The sequence below is a fragment of the Pimephales promelas genome, chromosome 22 (assembly GCF_988280905.1).
Source record: "Pimephales promelas chromosome 22, fPimPro1.hap1.1, whole genome shotgun sequence".
NCBI classification, from domain to species: domain Eukaryota; kingdom Metazoa; phylum Chordata; class Actinopteri; order Cypriniformes; family Leuciscidae; genus Pimephales; species Pimephales promelas.
The window spans coordinates 17,965,290-17,983,497 of NC_142790.1; the positions used below are offsets into that span (position 1 = coordinate 17,965,290).

Genomic DNA, 18,208 nt, shown 5'->3' on the forward strand with positions numbered 1-18,208 from the left:
TATTTGTCAAAATCAAAATCTCTAGAACAAAATTTTGTTAATCTAATTCAAATATAATATTATTTACCACATGCTTGACTGATGTTCTATGACATGATGTGCCGGTGTAACTGTACAGCAGTGATAAAATGTTATGTATCAAAAAAAAAAATCATTGTGTCTCTTTATGTTTGTGGTTCCATTAATGAGTCACAGAGCACTGATACGCTTATCGGATATGATGTGCAATTATTGCATTCTTTGTAATATCACAGTCAGTGGAAATTAGATTATTATCAGTGCTGACAACAGTCATCAAATCCACGTAGATGATTAACATTCCCATCAGCATGTTGAAACAAATTAAACCGAACCATACAGCAAGAGATATGAGGTTTTTAATGCAAGCTCCATCAATATCACGTCTGAACATTCAGAAGTGTCAACCTTTCACAGCTCTTCATGGTCATACACCTCCACAAAAACCTCCAGGCAAAAACAAACCAAACATCCAAACATTAAATATGCACAACTGTCATAAACGAGAAAGTTATGCAATCAAAATCAAACTCTTATCAGACACATATGGTCTGTGGTGTTGATTGAAAAGGGAATCGACTCACAAAGCTGGAGGTGTCAAGTTTCTTTCTTCTGGCCAGGTCAGTGATGTTCTCTCCATTGTAGTTGATGCTTTCCATGCAGCCTTTGAAGTTTCTTCTACCTCCTGAGACTGGCTTCCCAGAATAAGGCATGCCTCCGAAAGTCAGCTGCATGGAGAAATCAGACTTCTTAGAGACATAAGCCAGAAAAACTGTATCAAAGCATTTCAACACAACAATATATACAGCGTGTGGGGTAAGATGTGCCAGTGGGTAAGCCAAGTCACCTCCTTAACTGATAAACCATGCACAATTTGTTTTTGTTTTTATCACATTAGAAAATCTGTTTTTGGATGTAAGAGTCAATTTTGCACTTAACATGACAAAGTTTACCCCTAATGTTTTGGCACTTCTTTTTTTTTTTTTTTTTTTTTGGATTCATACTTCGATGGCCCTTTCAAATTCGAGACATAATGCACTTGTAAATTCTGTTGAAATATGATGGAATTATTACCTCTCTTTCTTTTCTACTTCCCTGGGAACAACAGAAGTAAAAGTGGAACATCTTACCCCAATCTCCCCTTACTGTATGTCAAGACTGCATATGAGAAGAGATGCAGTCATATAAACACATCCTGCTGTTTTAGCCACAACTATTTCACCTTGTGACAATGTAGTAAAATTACACATATTTTGTAAAACTAGATAATATCTAGCTATTGAAAGATACTTAGTAAATACTATTATACATGCAGTTTCAAACAGAGTGCTTGTGCTTCAACACAATAGTCGATAAATGCAATTGTTTGTAAATGCAGCCTGCGCTCCAGCAGAAAACGACACACCGGTTTGGATCCATTCTTGGCTCAATTAATCAGACACTTTCACTTTAATTGGGGTCAATTTGTCTCAGACCGACTGAGCTGTAACCAGCCCTATATCATCCAATGGCAACAGCAGCATCTGAGCTCCATTGAATAGATAAGGATTTGCTTTCACACCATATTCTTTACGTAGCTGAAAATTAATTTCTTATACATTCCTCTACAGTGCTTGTTAATGCGCGTCATTTCTGTTTGATAGCAGTAATATCCTGCTACATAATATTAGTGTGGATTAATCCTGTGTGGAGAAGCGGATTCAGACGCTCTGTGCTGAACAGAATAACAAGGGATAAAAATCCCACTGCAAACACAATGAGAACCTCCCTGGGACAAAGTGTCTTGGTTTGACATCACGGCTTTGAGCTTGAGATATCTGGATTGGGTGACGGCCGCAGTGTGACCGGAATAATACAGAATAAAACAGATTATTACAGAACAGTGATTTGCCTTTTACGTCAGTATACCAGTATACCAACCCACTTCTCAACAAACATGTAACAGGCAAGTACCCCAAAACAGTATAAATGCATTACAAACAACTTGTTTTGTGTTCCAAGTCTTCTGATGCCATACAATTACTTTATATGAATTAATGTGTGCAGAGGATCTGAGCTTGACAGATGGAGACGGTGATCACTTTTGGTTTTGTTCCTCAAATCAGTCGGTTGGTCGGAACACTTGGAGTATTGCACTTTGAACAAATTGTCGTTTCTGCCTGATATATCCTGTGTTTTTTTAAATTATAATACACAAATTGGTTTTATGGACAGGGATTGGATACATAATCACACGTCTAAATACTGTAAATAAAATAAATGTAGATATGATAATGGCTGATTACATTGAAAATCACACCCCAATCAACATACACTCACCAAAAGGATTGTTAGGAACACCGTACTAATACTGTGTTTGACCCCCGTTTGCCTTCAGAACTGCCTTAATTATATGTGGCATTAATTCAACAAGGTGCTGAAAGCATTCTTTAGAAATGTTGGCCCATATTGATAGGATAGCATCTTGCAGTTGATGGAGATTTGTGGGATGCACATCCAGGGCACGAAGCTCCCGTTCCACCAAATCCCAAAGATGCTCTATTGGGTTGAGATCTAGTGACTGTGGGGGCCATTTTAGTGCAGTGAACTCATTGTCATGTTCAAGAAACCAATTTGAAATGATTCAAGCTTTGTCACATGGTGAATTATCCTGATAATAATTCAAGCTTTGTCACATGGTGAATTGACTGGTGATCAGAGGATGGGTACATGATGGCCATAAAGGGATGGAAATGGTTAGAAACAATGCAGGCTGTGGCTTTTAAACGATGTCCAATTGGCACTAAAGGGCTTAAAGTGTGCCAAGAAAACATCCCCCACACCATTACACCACCACCACCAGCCTGCACAGTGGTAACAAGGCATGATGGATCCATGTTCTCATTCTGTTCACGCCAAATTCTTACTCTACCATCTGAATGTCTCAACAGAAATAGAGACTCATCAGACCAGGCAACTTTTTTCCAATCTTCAACAGTCCAATTTTGGCGAGCTCTAGCAAATTGTAGCCTCTTTTTCCTATTTGTAGTGGAGATGAGTGGTACCCGGTGGGGTCTTCTGCTGTTGTAGCCCATCCGCCTCAAGGTTGTGTGTGTTGTGGCTTCACAAATGCATATTTCAGTCATAGTTGCTCTTCTATCAGCTTGAATCAATCAGCCCATTCTCCTCTGACCTCTAGCATCAACAAGGCATTTTCGCCCACAGGACTGCCACATACTGGTTGTTTTTCCCTTTTCACACCATTCTTTGTAAACCCAAGAAATGGGTGTGTGTGAAAATCCCAGTAACTGAGCAGATTGTGAAATACTCAGACCGGCCCGTCTGGCACCAACAACCATGCCACGCTCGGAATTGCTTACATCACCGTGCTTTCCCATTCTGACATTCAGTTTGGAGTTCAGGAGATTGTCTTGACCAGCACCACTCCCCTAAATGCATTGAAGCAAATGCCATGTGGTTGGTTGATTAGATAATTGCATTAATGATACATAAAACAGGTGTTCCTAATAATCCTTTAGGTGAGTGTAGTTCACAAGTCATATGGACAGCTTTTATGATACTTTATGGTGATTTTGTATAATTTTGGAGCTTGACAGCCACAGTACCCATTTATTTTTCATTCACATGATTCTCTTGAAAAAGAGATGATGCATCTCAAGAGGCTTTCCTTTAATACATTCAATTCAATTTTTATTAGCTGTTAAACACCATAGAGCAGAGTTTCCCAACTGTTTTGTAGCGTTATACATGGTCAGATACATGTGTCATTATAATATTAACATTTTCTAAAAATCAAGCTCAGATGGAGAGTTATGAGGCTTTTAACAAGAGAATAATACATATTTTTGTCTGTCAGTGGAATGGCCGCATCTGAGACAGTCCGTGCATTGTTACGTTTTCATCAACTTACAGGTGATAAAGGTTATTGTATCTATGTGGTCGCTGAGTTTTTCTTGTTGAATTCATTTGGACAAAATCTCATGATATAAAAGGTGAAACGCTATGCATGTGTTAAAACAGTTTATAAAACCGTTGATTCTGATTGGTCAATAGCTGTTCTTTATTCATGATAAAACACAGGACATGAGCACTTCAACCAACAGTTCATTTTATCAATGCGCAACACTGCAGTTCCTATGTTATTTTTATTTGAGCTTTCATACATATTACACATTGGAACGTTGGTGCTGTTCACAGTCAGGGACTATTTAACTATATAAGGGACTATATAAGGCTTTTAGTGATTTTACTTCATGAAAGTTGCACTAATACATTTTTTTTTTTTTACTTTAATGTTTTTTATTGTGTGGTAACCGTTTTACAAAAGTGGTACTCGAGGCAAGTGCTGTATCGTGAATAAGTAACGGCTGAAGGGGTTGCAGGCACTCTGCTTCATGCCTAATAATGCCCTTCAGCCGTTACTTATTCACGATATAGCACAGCCTCTCGTACATTATTGCTTGGCTACAACTATACGGCAAATACCAGACTAAGACTCCACTCTTTAAATATAAAGACATCTTTATAGACGTTATAGACAAAAAAGTCTTTATAGACAGTGTTTATTGGGTTAAGAAAACCCAATAAACACTGGGTTATCTTGGACTGACTAAAAAAGTAATGCATTTTTGTAGCCTTTAATACATTTATTTTATTTTATTTTTTGGCATTTAATAATTTTCCATGACACACCTGACAGCCATGTGCACCATAGTGCAGTGGTTGGTAAACACTGCCATAAAGGATAATCTTCAAAAACGAAGGAGTTCAAGTTCAAAACAGGTTTCGAAATACATCTTCAATTTAGGTGCACTATACTTTTACCAGCAATACTGACTTACTCAACCAGCATGACCAAGTTTTATTGGTGAAAAACATGGTTATGTTGGTTTAAATAACAGAATAACACCAAACCAGCACTAAATAGCATAAACCAGCTTGGACAGCCATGGAAATTCATGCTTTGTATCAACAGGGAATTCTCACAATTTTGCCTGTTCTTTGTCAGCAATTATGTGGTTTTATCTTTCTGAGATTTATCTTTTCCCAGGACAATTATAAACTTTAAAGACTAACCAGTTATCGGGAGTAGCATTTTGAGCTAAGGCATCCCATAATGCAGTGCACCTGCGTGTTAAATGAAGTTCAGAGCAATAAATCATTCACTCTCTCAGTCGTACCTCATAGTCCAGGTCAAGGTGGTCAAACTCCCCGTTGGTGCGGAAGTGCTGAGTATGCTGATCAAGGGTGAAATTGACATTTCTCCTGTAGCGCTCAATTACTACAGAATGCCAATGATGATCGTCCAGCAGACTGCCGCTGGTCACAGATGTATGGCCCAGGATGGAGCCGTACTGATTACTCCCTATAGTTTATTAGACATGGGAGATGGTCATTAATATCAAACACACAATATATTCACCTTCACTGCAGAATACTTATTGATAGGAGGAACCTGTCTTCACAGTGCATTTGAGATGTTTATGTCCTTATGATACACAAGATAATGGGTTTTGTGTTTTAGAGTCTATCAATACTTCTTTTCCCTCAGGCTATGTTTTCCTGCAATGCAGGTCCATGGGATATTAAACATATAGTTCACGTAAAAAGGAAAATTCTGCCATCATTTACTCACCTTCCAAACTGTATGACTTTCTTTGTTCAGTGGAAAATTTAATGAAAGTCAGCGTGAACGAGTGTTGTTTTAGACCCCATTGACTTTCACTATATGGACAAAAACATTCTTCAAAAGAACTTTTTATTTTGTGTTCTACAGAAGAAACTATGCTATTCCATTCAAAAGTGTAGGGTAAGTACAGTAAAAAATACAGTAATTTTGAAAACAATTTAAAATGCTTTTTACTTTCACGAGTTCACACTTACATACAATTCAAGGGAGTAAAGTTCAATGCATATTTGGCGTGCTCCTGTAATATTTAGCAAAAGTGCTCAAAATACAAAGTTCAGGCATTGCTCAGAGTAGCATAAGCCAGACAAGGGAGGGTTAAAGGATAAAGAAAGTTATTTTTTATTTTTTAGTTTAAGTGCTCACAGAAGATATGAGTTTTCAGTTTTGTTGTCAGGGAATCTGCATATCGGATGAGGGTGGGGAGATCAATCCACCAGCATGGACCCGTGAATGAGAATGTTCTGGAGAGTGATTTTGTGGCTCTCTGTGATGGTACCACAAGCCGTCGCTTACTGACCAAATGGTAGACTTCTGGTAGGGATGTAAACTCGTAGGATCGAGTGAAAGTAGGAGGGAGCTGAGCCCAGTAGATCTGTAAGCAAGGGTCAACACATTGAACTTGATGCGAGCCGCAAGTGGTACCCAGTGCAGAGAGATGAAGTGACAAGACAAGATGGGCTGCAGCATTCTCATTTGTAGAGGTTTCGTTGCATAAGATGGACTGCAGCATTCTGGATCATTTGTAGAGGTTTAGTTGCACATGATGGAAGTCCAGCCAGAAGAGCATTGCAGTAAACAAGCCTAGAAATAACCAGTTGTGTTGCATGCTCATAGGAAAGGCCTAGTCTTCCTGATGTTGTGCAGTGCAACTCTGCATGATGCAAGGATCCAATAATATGATGATTGTGTGCTCATAAAATATCTACTATAATGTTGATGAATAGAACAGCATTTACTTGGAATATACATATTTTTTAACATAATAAATGTCTTCCTTTTGATCGCATCCTTGCTTACTGAAAAAAAGCTTACTGACCCCAAATTGAATGGTTGTGTTAGTCATACAGTTTGGCAAAAACATGAAGGTGAGTAAAGATTATATTTAAATATGAGGAACTATTATCACTGAGGAACAAACAATCAATGAAAGACCACACTCAATAAATAAGCTAAAGACATAATGATATACTTACAGTAGCACAATAATGACATAATTCACACCAAAGTACACACATAGGCCGATCAGTTTTACCGAGGTTTATCTGCAGCAGGAGCCGGCCTCTCCTCAACTCCAGTGTGATGTAGTCCCCCTGTTGGCCCTCTCCGTGCAGAATCACCCCTTCGCTCTCTGACGCTTTAAACTTCAGGGCTATCACGTCCTTCAAAATCTTCATCTTCTTCATTTTGAAGCGGTAAGAGATCACCCCCTGCCCGTCAAAATTAATCACATCAGCCCCTGTTGATAGGAGGAAGAAAGACAGGAGAAGGAAAGGAGATTAGCACCACTGAGGTGACTGGATGTCATGCCCATTTTTGGCTAAATGATCGGTTGAGTGACTGTTCTATAGATTGCCTGGGCGAAAGCATGGTGAAGTTCACAGATAAACTGCGGCTGGGATCAGGTGATAAACTACAGTGAGGAGGCAGAAAATTGCAGCTGGCTATTACCTGCTGACAAAGCCTTTCTGCTTATTGCGCAGTGGAGGAGGATTTTTGATCCCTGTCGTGGCTCGAAATGATGCATACCGGAAGTTATGAATTCCCTTTGCAGCGTCTCTAGCACGGTCTCTTGGTTTCATCTCCAGCGCTGACACCACATAACCTTTGTATATATTGCACAAGCTCACAGTTCATTGAGAAGTAATTATGATCGGTTCCGAAATCGACAGGCCAATCAAATTGCCAGGGCGGGCTTTATACGATGATGGACAGATGATCTGCAGTTACGTAATCATCACGTTATCAAAGAGCGATTGGGTTGAACTGGTTTCCCTCACAGTTGACTGCAACTGGAGATTTGAGATGTATAGATTCCGCTATCGCGTCTGTTGTAAAAGAAATCGACGGCTTATTAAATTTAAAATACGAACAGAGAATTGCAATCAAGGCATTTGTCGATCGGAAAGATGTTTGCCGTCCTTCGTATGGGATTTGGCAAAAGTTTAATTTATTAGCTGGCTTTGACGGTGGCTAAAAAGAAATGAGAAACTGGACTGGGGTGGACTCCACAGATCTCCGTGTCTACATGGGGATACTGATTTTGACCGGTGTCCAGGGCCTGAAGTTAATTTTTTCGGACACCGGCCACTGTGGCAGGTGGATTTAAAAATTCACCCGCCACAGAGACTTTTTACCAGCCATTTTTTTTTTGCCTCATAAACGTAAAAAAAAAAAAAAAAAAAAAAACAAACCCGGGAATTTCACAATATTGTTCTTTAACTTGTAAGAACACACATTTTAGTGCTGTCAAGTAATAATAACTCTAATAACATACATAAAAAAAAAATATTTTTATTCATTGATTTTGACAGACACACACACACACACACACAACATATATAGTATATACTCAACAGATAGACCTACCGCAGCTCGTAAACAAATCACACGCGGCTGTGTTGATGGCGGATTAGTCACGTACAGGTCTTACTCTTAACAGCTTTTAGTTACAGCGTTCAGGAACGGTTAAATATGAACTAAATTAATAATGTTATTACTGATAAAATTACCGGGTACCGGACATTATCTCACCGGTTCCCAACTCCCAACATGCACAGTTGCACACGCACACACATCTGTGCAACTGTCATTGTACTGTAACCTACAACAGCGACGCGTTACATTATCTCATCCCATCTCACCAACAGTTTAATACTCGCACACGTAGTCAGAAAAAGAGCCTAATCTTCTTTCTGATCGCATGAACGTTACGAAACAACAGTCGCTGTCATAAATCAGCCGCTCACGAACCTTGCCATTGCCGCCGATTGTTCACTTTGTATTAAAATGTCTTCTTTACTTTTATTTTTCTCATCCTCATCTTTTTGTTGGCTGTTTGTTTTGTTTCAGCTGGCCTCTTTACCCCAGTAATGTGCCGCCACATTTTAGCTAAAGTCCACCGCAATAGCGGACTTCGTTGAAATGTAAAAATCCTAATGAATCACTCAATTCTCATAGGCTACCCGCCAATGTGGCAGGTAGATTGACAGTGTTACCCGCCAATAGCAAAATTCACCCGCATTTGGCAGGTGGTCGGGTGTTAATTTCAGGCCCTGCCGGTGTCTGATGACGTAAGACGCTGCTGACGTGTTGTCTGGTGCGTTCGTGTATTCATGTTCAAATAAATATGGCTGGGAAAAAAATGCAAGTCTTCCTCTGTGTCGAAATCCTTAGACATGTATGCGAAGAGTGTTTCGTTTACAGTATACGTCTCCCTCAGATACTGTAAACAAAGCTCAAGTGCACTGATAACAAGTCAACAGCGTCTTACATCATCAACGTCACTGAACGTGGATTGACAACAGAACCGGAAGACAATACAATGCTGAATAAAGTCGTAGTTTTTGTTATTTTTGGACCAAAATATATTTTCAATGCTTCAAAAAAATTCTAACTAACCCACTGATGTCACATGGACTACTTTGATGATGTCTTTATTTCCTTTCTGTACAAGGACAATATTCCCCGTGTATACATTTTCAATGGAGGGATAGAAAACTCTCGGACTAAATCTAAAACATCTTAAACTGTGTTCCGAAGAGGTCTTACGGACTTGGAACGACATGAGGGTGAGTCATTAATGACATCATTTTCATTTTTGGGTGAACTAACCCTTTTAATTCTTACATTCTAATTACATGTACATCAAATTAAAGCTTATCTTCCACTCTTTTGAAAGGTGTTCTCAGTTTGTTTCTAGCATAAAGTATCGGGGAGATATGGCTCAGGATTCATGAATATAATTAAACCTTTTTAGCATGTTTGGGTGATTCCGGGGAGTTAAAGCAGAATTTGAGGTAGCGTTGTTTTGACCCTAATTACAAGTTTCCAGCAGCTTGTGGACCAGGTTGTCCACCCAGGTTGTGATCCTCAGACATCATCAATTTCATTGTTAAATGACAACCTTTTACAGCAGCCATGTCTGATTTTCTAAAAAAACAGGTGTTTTGGCCTCTGGGCAAGCAGGTAATTATGGAAAGATCTCTAAAGCAAACTGGAAAAACTAAAATACAGACGTGATCGTGTTCCCTTCCACCGGTAAGATTGAAGTGGCGTGTTTATTCTCAAACTTTATTGAGAGATTGATTGGGTTTGATGTGAGCTTAATTAAAATGTAAATTATAGTGTTGATTTTGTGGTAGGCTTGCGAAAGCATTAACTTTGGAGTAAAAAGGTTTGGTATGGCAGCAATAAAAAGGAAATTATTTACTTTCATTAGAACTAAAATGACACATTTCATAAATAATCATATAAATATATAAATAAAACATTTTATATAAATAATACAGAAAAGACAGAATTCTATTCTGTTTCGGGTCTACAGTAAGTGTTTTTTTTTTTAAATCAGTCAGTGAGTAAGATATTTATTTTCCCCCGATTAAATGGATCGTTCATGCTTTGTATGCATTCCTGAGGCATGTAAAATCAATGTGCATTTATCGCCTTCCATTAGCAGAGGAAATTACAAAATGACGCAACAACTGTAATTGTTCTACATGGAAAACCCGAGTGAAAATATGCATTCTGTGTAATCTGTCATGTGCATAACAACCAGGGCATGCCTGTAGTATATAGTGTCAACTGTGATCTTGTGTGTGTGTCTAGAGTATCTGCATGTGGAATTAATTAAATTCTCTCCATGCACCCTGCTGGGGACTGATTACTACACTAATGCACGAGTATGTGTACTGTGTCTGGCCAGTTGTTCTACCACTCCTCTTCTCTCTCTCTCTCTCTCTCTCCATTGCCAATCCCCTTCACCTCCATCACAAATGCATTCATCCATTCTCGCCCGATCAACAAGGTCAGAGCACTGCATTCATTCTCATTCTGTGCTTCATCTCCACTGCAGGACTTGCTTATCTTACCCCTATTCTTTCCCACTATGCTTTCTGAGAATGGCTATCTCTATTCCTTTACTGCACATCTTATTTATTTTTACGCAACAGTCAGTGCATTTCTGACTGGTGGAAAATGTTTTTTGTACATATTAATATGTCCCTGTGGGAAAATTGTTTTGGACACACATGGTAACTAGTCATTAGCTGGTTCATTTGCTGGTTTGAGATGGTCATTACTTGGTTCAAGCTGATCAGTGTTAAAAATGGTTAAAGAGAGTCGTTAGCTGCTTCAAGGTGGTCATTAGCTGGTTTAAGATGGTCCTTACATGTTTAAGCTGGTTATTAGCTGATTTTAGATGATCATTAGCTGGTTCAAGCTGGTCATTGTTTGGGTTAAGATGGTCATAACTTGGTTTAAGGTGATCATTAGCTGGTTTAAGATGGCCATTAGCTGGTTCAAGCTGGTTATTAGCTGGTTTAAGATGGCCATTAGCTGGTTCAAGCTGGTTATTAGCTGGTTTAAGATAGTCATTAGCTGGTTTAAGATGGTCATTAGCTGGTTTAAGATGGTCATTAGCTGGTTCAAGAGGATTATTAGCTGGTTTAAGATGGCCATTAGCTGGTTTAAGATGGTCATTAGCTGGTTCAAGCTGGTCATTAGTTGGTTTAAGATGGTCATTAGTTGGATTAAGGTGGTCATTAGCTGTTTAAGATGTTTATTAGCTGGTTCAAGATGGTCATTAGCTGGTTTAAGATGGTCATTAGCTGGTTCAAGATGGTCATTAGCTGGTTCAAGAATGGTCATTAGCTTGTTCAAGATGGTCATTAGCTGGTTCAAGAATGGTCATTAGCTTGTTCAAGATGGTCATTAGCTGGTTCAAGCTGGTCATTAGTTGGTTTAAGATGGTCATTAGTTGGTTTAAGAAGGTCATTAGTTGTTTAAGATGGTTATTACCTGTTTTTAGCTGGCCATTATTATTGATAACAGCACAAAGAATACACTTGAGAGTAGAAAGTTTGTCCGTCTTCGACTGCATGAACTGGAGCGTGTCACGTATGAACTGAAACTTGGCGTATAGGATACTTGCCTCACAGACAGGACGAATAGGCCTATGGACAGGCAAAATATGTCTACTTTTAGACGAAACAATTAGAGATAATTGAAATAATAATACAATAATTTGATTATGTAATCCATATAGCGCGCACATGTGTTCACTACTGCATGAATGACAAGTCAGCATCGCCATATTCATCTTTGCAGCCAACACACCCAGAAGACACTTGTTTATTAATAAACAATTAAAATATCATCTTGCTATTTTTCCCAACACATTTTTTTCTTTTGCCAGTGCTTTGCAGCAAGCTTTATACATGGAATATATCCCACCCCCCAGTAGCCTGGTACTATGCATCTCTCCCTTTTCAGGTCAATGTTCACTGTACGTTGCCTGTTTTCTCTCTAAAAAAAAAAAATAGCTGGTTTGACCTCATTAGCTGTTCAAGCTGGTCATTAGCTGCTCAAGCTGGTCATTAGATGGCGTAAGGCTTAGGATGGTCATTAGCTGGTTCAAGCTGATCATCACATATAGTGTGAGCTGGTTTAAGATGGTTATTGGCTGGTTTAAACTTGTCATTACCTACTGTAAGCTGTTTTAAGTTTGGTTCAAACTGGTTACCTATTGTGAGCTTAATATGGCCATTAGCTAATTCAAAGTTGTCACCAAAATTGGTTTGGTCATTAACTTGTGTATGCTGGTCAACATTTGCTGTAAACTACAGTAGCAATTAGCAGGTTCAAGCTAGTCACTAACTGGCGATTAGCTGGTTGCTAGTTTGTTATACGCAAGGTTGTCAATTTAATAAGTTAACGTGATTATTATTAGTAGAATCAGTAAGTATTAGACTTTGATTTTGTTATCTAAACTCAAGATGTGAAACGTTGAAAAACATAGCATCAAACCTGTGTATTGACTTTTTGACAGTCCTTGTTGCATGTCCCACAGGTCAGCTTGAGCCAGCTAATGATGAGTTTATACCAGTAAGAAGAATGTTCCAAATTACATTTACCAGTTTAATCTAGATTTTCCAGCAGGGTGAGAATCCTGTGTATTTATGCCTCCCTATGCTCTCATAAACAACCATTTGGAAATGGCGGAAAATACTTATCGGCATCAGTGATCACCTGCATGAGATGACTTAGGAATATGAGCAGTTTCACCAGCAGGAAAATCAGTGCAGCCAACCCCCCCTCGGCTCCTCACGAGCAAGAAAACAGTTTGAGGGATGATACGCATCTAAAGATACCAGGCTTCATTCATACTTGTCATAAACACAAACATAAAGAAGAGCCAGGCATCAGATTTATTTACCCTATCATTATTTCAATGGCAGTATAAAACAGAAAAAATGTTTACTAGGCTGCAGTTTAATCAATCTCAAGGATATTATTTTTATCTTGTCCGCAAATAAATAAATGAACAAATGAAAAAAGTGAGAAGTTTGAGAATCATGATTTTTTTTTCTTCTGGTGTGGGGTGAAATGACAGATGATTACATCACTGTAATGAGAGAACTGAGTGTGATACTTCTCAAACCAATTTATGGGGGTGTTAATTGAAATTTGTTATCAAGATCAATTTGCCAGCACTTAACATAATGAAAGTGATGAATTTGTCAAGGCTACACTCTACTTCAGAAAACAGAGCATGTTGATGTAATTTTTCTCTTGGCTAATGAAATTACAATATAATAAAAGGCTAGACTGAAATAAAAAAATAAAAATGAAAAAAAGAATACCAATGAAGCAAGTTGAATGCCTAATGTCATTAATTCACAAATGTGACCTACAAGGGGTGCTTACCCTGTGAGCCACATTCAAATTTCAGGATGTTATTGAGCTCATGGAGACAGCAGCTCCAAAAACATTAGCTCATCTGGAAAGCATTCCTGTTCAAATCCATGATTTGCAATGAACGATACCTTTCAAACAAATGAAAATCCAGCAAAGCTGTCTGTGTAAGATGATAGCTTATCCTGTAACCACAACTTCAGTGTAAAGACAGGACAAATATGTTGCTTACATTTTGTGTTCAGTAAGTACATTATTTGTTTTTCATCTTTGCAACCAGATGCCATGTGCATGCAATCAAGGTCCAAAGTTAACACAATGCCGAATGCAAAAAACAACAAAACAAAAACCCTCATTGTCAAAGGGACACAAATACTGTACATTCTAAATTATATTCATTAAAATAAACATATTATTTTACATATTTTTTTTGAATACTCTGTTTATTGAGATTGCATTTGTTTTTAAGCTACTGTTTTTCATACCTTACGTCACAATTCGGTACGAGTATGGTACATTTACTGTGTTCTCCCAAACAACCCATCATGGGAGTGGCAAGCAGGACGATGCCGAAGGCCGTGAGAATCTCAAGGATGCATAAAAGGAGGAGCAACGACAGTGAAGGATGAGAGAGGACCAGGCCTGGCCTATTTTGTAGGGGCTGCCACTTTTAATTTTGTTGTGTTTATTTATTAAAGTAATAAATAACACTTCATTTTGGTCCCTGGGAACAACTGCCCTGATTATAGCAAGTTAAGTGAAACCACATATTAAAAGGTTAAAGTATTAAAGACCTAGGGTTGTCAAACTCAGTTCCTGGAGGGCTATAGCAGAGTTTAGCTCCAATCCTAAATAAAAACACACCTGGTACAGCTAGTCAAGTTTTCAGGATCACTAGAAACTTCCGGGCAGGTGTTTTGTAAATGACTGAAGCTACACTCAACAGGACAGTTTGACTCATGTTCAATTCACATGTATTTCAGTATTTGGATAGCGCTTTTCACAATACATCGTTTCCACATTACAATTTAGATTAGAGTGATCTGTTATCAGAGGTAGCTCTCTAAGTTGTACATTTCAGAAATATACATATACAAATCACAGATTGCAAAAAATATTATTCATTTAAACAATGTAATAATTTAAGGCTCATTGAAGTAATACATACTTGTTTGTTAACAAATGATTATGACATACATAAAATTGTAGCATTAGTCTATGTTGATTCAGAGTTTGCTTCATCTGTACTGAAATCCTCATGTGACCTAGGCTGTTGTTTGTCTCAATTTATATATAGCCATAAACATCACGTTGGATAAATCCTGTGCATGATTAAACAGGGCACAGTATCAGTTCTCTGTTCAGTTTTAGTGAACGCAAGGGAGGCATAATAGTGGATATTTGTGCAAATCATGGAAATGATTTGTATGGGATGGAAAGCTGACCTTGACTTTCAAAAAAAGTTGTGTCAGCCAATTTCTTTTAATTCTTTTACCGGGATCTTTCCGAATATATTGCCATCTTGCACTGCATATTAATCACTCCAGTGATGCAAAAAAAGCTTAGAACCACGTTTCTTCAGTATGAAAAGAAACGTTTAATAGATAAAACTGTCAATTTTATACTGAGCTTAGCAAATGTTCCAGCTTTAATAAAGATTGGGCTACATAAAAAAAAAGTTGAAAATGAAAATCCCAATAGGCTTCAGCATCATCATTTATATTCAGAATCATATAAATAACTGCTATCTTAGCTGATATCTACTCTGTTGGATGATATCTATCTGGAATGTGACAGTGCAGTGTCAACTTACAGTACGGGCACCCGTAGATCTCGAACCTGAGGCCGATCCGTCCCTCTTCACTCCAGTCTAAAGGAATGATGCGCAAATACCGGGCCACAATCGGGTTTTGCAGGTCATGCCGAACCACACTTTCAGTATTGGAGTTACCTGCAAACGCCTGCAAGACAAGTGCGACATATGTTACTTCACTTTTTAAACTTAAAACCTAGTTGTATCTCACATAAATAAAACTCTTCTGCAAACACTTCATAAATCATTGACAAAGACACATAATCACTCCTATTTAAAATAATTAAAATAAATATGTTAATAATAATAACAACTTGTATTGCAAATATTGCAGCTCTTATAAAATACTGCTTAATTTCCTTTTCTTCCTTTGTGTTAATATTCAGCACAACTATTGTCCTCCCTCCAATTTCTTCTGTGAAAAAGTTTGGGCAGATTTGTCTCATATCTAGTCAAGGGTGGTTTTGAGAGATCTTCATAAAAGTCTCTCTACTGTCCAGTTTGAGAAGCTGCAATCACCAGACCAAAGAAAAAAAGAGGTGACATGTACTGTAGGTGGAATCAAGTTGCATGGCTCTGTGGTTCACGTTGACCCTACGCATCTTCTTGTGTCACGCAAAGCAAGAAATTGATGCAGTGGTCCATTGAGTGGTGGGGAACTTCAGTTACCATACAGACCATGTGGGATTGAGTGATAAGCAGCTCAAAGCCACCAAACTGGAATGATGCGGATTATAGTACTTGCCCCCGCCCCCCTCCCTCCACTAAAGAAACCACCATTATATGGACTTTATTGTGCAACTGGGGATTTCTTGTCAGGAACATGCTGAACATGTCAATATTGGAGGCACCATATGGTGGTCCAATGTTTGAAGTGCTGATTACTGTGCTCTGTAGTGGGCAACTGGGGAGTGTTTACTTCATTTTTCATTGCGAAGAGAGAAAACGGAGTTGTTGTGAGGTTTCAGGTGACAGTGTTTTATGGGTGGACCTCCTAGGCACAATGAGTAGGCCATAGTACAGAACAGGGGTTTCCATACTGGTGTCCACTAGGGGTGCTACAGAACAATTGAGAGAACTTTGCATTTACAAAGTGTATTACAAATGTATTGCAAAATGTAAAATATTAATATTCATAAATGTTTTTAGAAATGAATTATTTTCACACACACACACACACACAAAAAAAAAGTTTTAGAACCAACCGTTAAACAAATACAGTACATTCGGATTTTATTGAAAGAGTTCCCGGGTTATAGTTAACTACACTTTATTTTGAGGTGTCCGTGTTAGTGTAATTATAAGTGAAGTACTGAGTATTAATAATTTACTACATTTACTATAGGGATAGGGTTATTGTTTGGATTATTGCTTGTTTAATAAACCTTATCATCTTCATCCTATTTTTCTTCATTGGATCTAGCGTTAAGTTGAATTTTTTAAAATTAGTTTAAGGATGCACTAAAACTGGGATAAAATATATTTATTTAATTATACATGCATAGAAAATGAAAAATACTATCTAAATGCCTCTAAAATAACACTTAAGTATTTCTCTAATATTGTAGTATTAAATTAAGAACTACAAATAAATCTCAGAAAAAGTAAACTCCAACAATCTCCTGTGTATGAACTATTTTTGCTCACAGACACAAAATTAACATCTTAAAGGTCCGCCGACCTATTTTTTTACTTCCATTGTGTTTAGAAAAGCAGATTAATCCTCATAAATCTGCATTACTTCACCCGGCACAAATCAGGCTAAAAGTTCTGCTTTCCTAATCAGAATGACTCAATTCTGTCGCAGTTCATTCCAGGATCAGACCTTAAACAGTCAGCGAGTGTGTAATTAGTTAGCCAAATGTGAAGTCACCCTGAGAGCTTTGCTGCCTGGCATGTTGTTTAATCAAGCACCTTCACAATTTAAAGCACAAAGGCCTGACGGAGATAGAGGCTGTCTTTCATTAGTGGAGAGTTCGGGTTTAGGAAGGAAGCCAGCTGTAACTATCATAAGCGGCACATTCACTGGTTTCCCATAGTATAATTAAAGTTGCTTTTACTTATTTTGTGTTAAAGCTCCTGGGCCTCGTCTTCCTTTAGCTTCAAACAGCCATCTGCTCTTTGCACATTTCTCTCTCTGAGAATGGCGTACACTGTTCGGAACTTTTCTGTACATGCAGGTTGACCAGGCGCTCAAAACATCATAACAAGAATAAAACAAGCTGATGGTTGTTCATGTTCGATGATGATCATTTTCTTCATTTGAAATTGTAAGATGTATGCGGCAGGTTTGACCAGTTTAACACCCTTCTTTCAAGAAAGTCCAATATATAGCTGTATAATACTGGCAGATTTGTGGATGCCTGCCAAATAAAACATTCAAGTCTTGCAATTGTTGTCGGTGTTGTTTTATGTATGGCCATTATTTTGTTACATCATAAGAAATTGATTTTGTAATATTTTTCCCTTAGAGTATGGGAACTGAGAAATATTTTCTGGTATATTTCCTATTGACAATCAAAAGAACAATCTCTTAAAGCTAACTACATGACCAAAGCAATCTGAGATGGTCCTAAATCAAAATTATAGTGAATCACGCAGCTGTCACACATTGTGATTCAACGCATTAATCTGTTTGACGTTCATTTCACATTTTGAATGGCTAATTGCTAACACAGGTGCAGATTTAGTTGTGGTCTCAACTGATAAATTAACTTCTGTAAAATTCTGTAAAACACTGCTGTCCCCACCGCTTATTACATTATTTAGTTGTAAAA

General features: G+C 38.0%; 1 protein-coding gene across 2 annotated transcripts in view; it reads right to left on the reverse strand.

Moving 5' to 3' along the window:
• The window catches only part of cntnap2a (contactin associated protein 2a), a 349,787-nt gene that overhangs the window by 155,992 nt on the left and 175,587 nt on the right, over nucleotides 1-18,208 (reverse strand). For both annotated transcript variants that reach the window (XM_039666809.2, XM_089125914.1), the window contains 4 exons: nucleotides 15,432-15,579; nucleotides 6,960-7,163; nucleotides 5,199-5,383; nucleotides 603-746 (listed from right to left, as the gene is read on the reverse strand). In XM_039666809.2, the coding sequence (XP_039522743.2) occupies nucleotides 603-746; nucleotides 5,199-5,383; nucleotides 6,960-7,163; nucleotides 15,432-15,579 (681 nt within the window). The remainder of the gene's footprint in view (nucleotides 1-602; nucleotides 747-5,198; nucleotides 5,384-6,959; nucleotides 7,164-15,431; nucleotides 15,580-18,208) is intronic.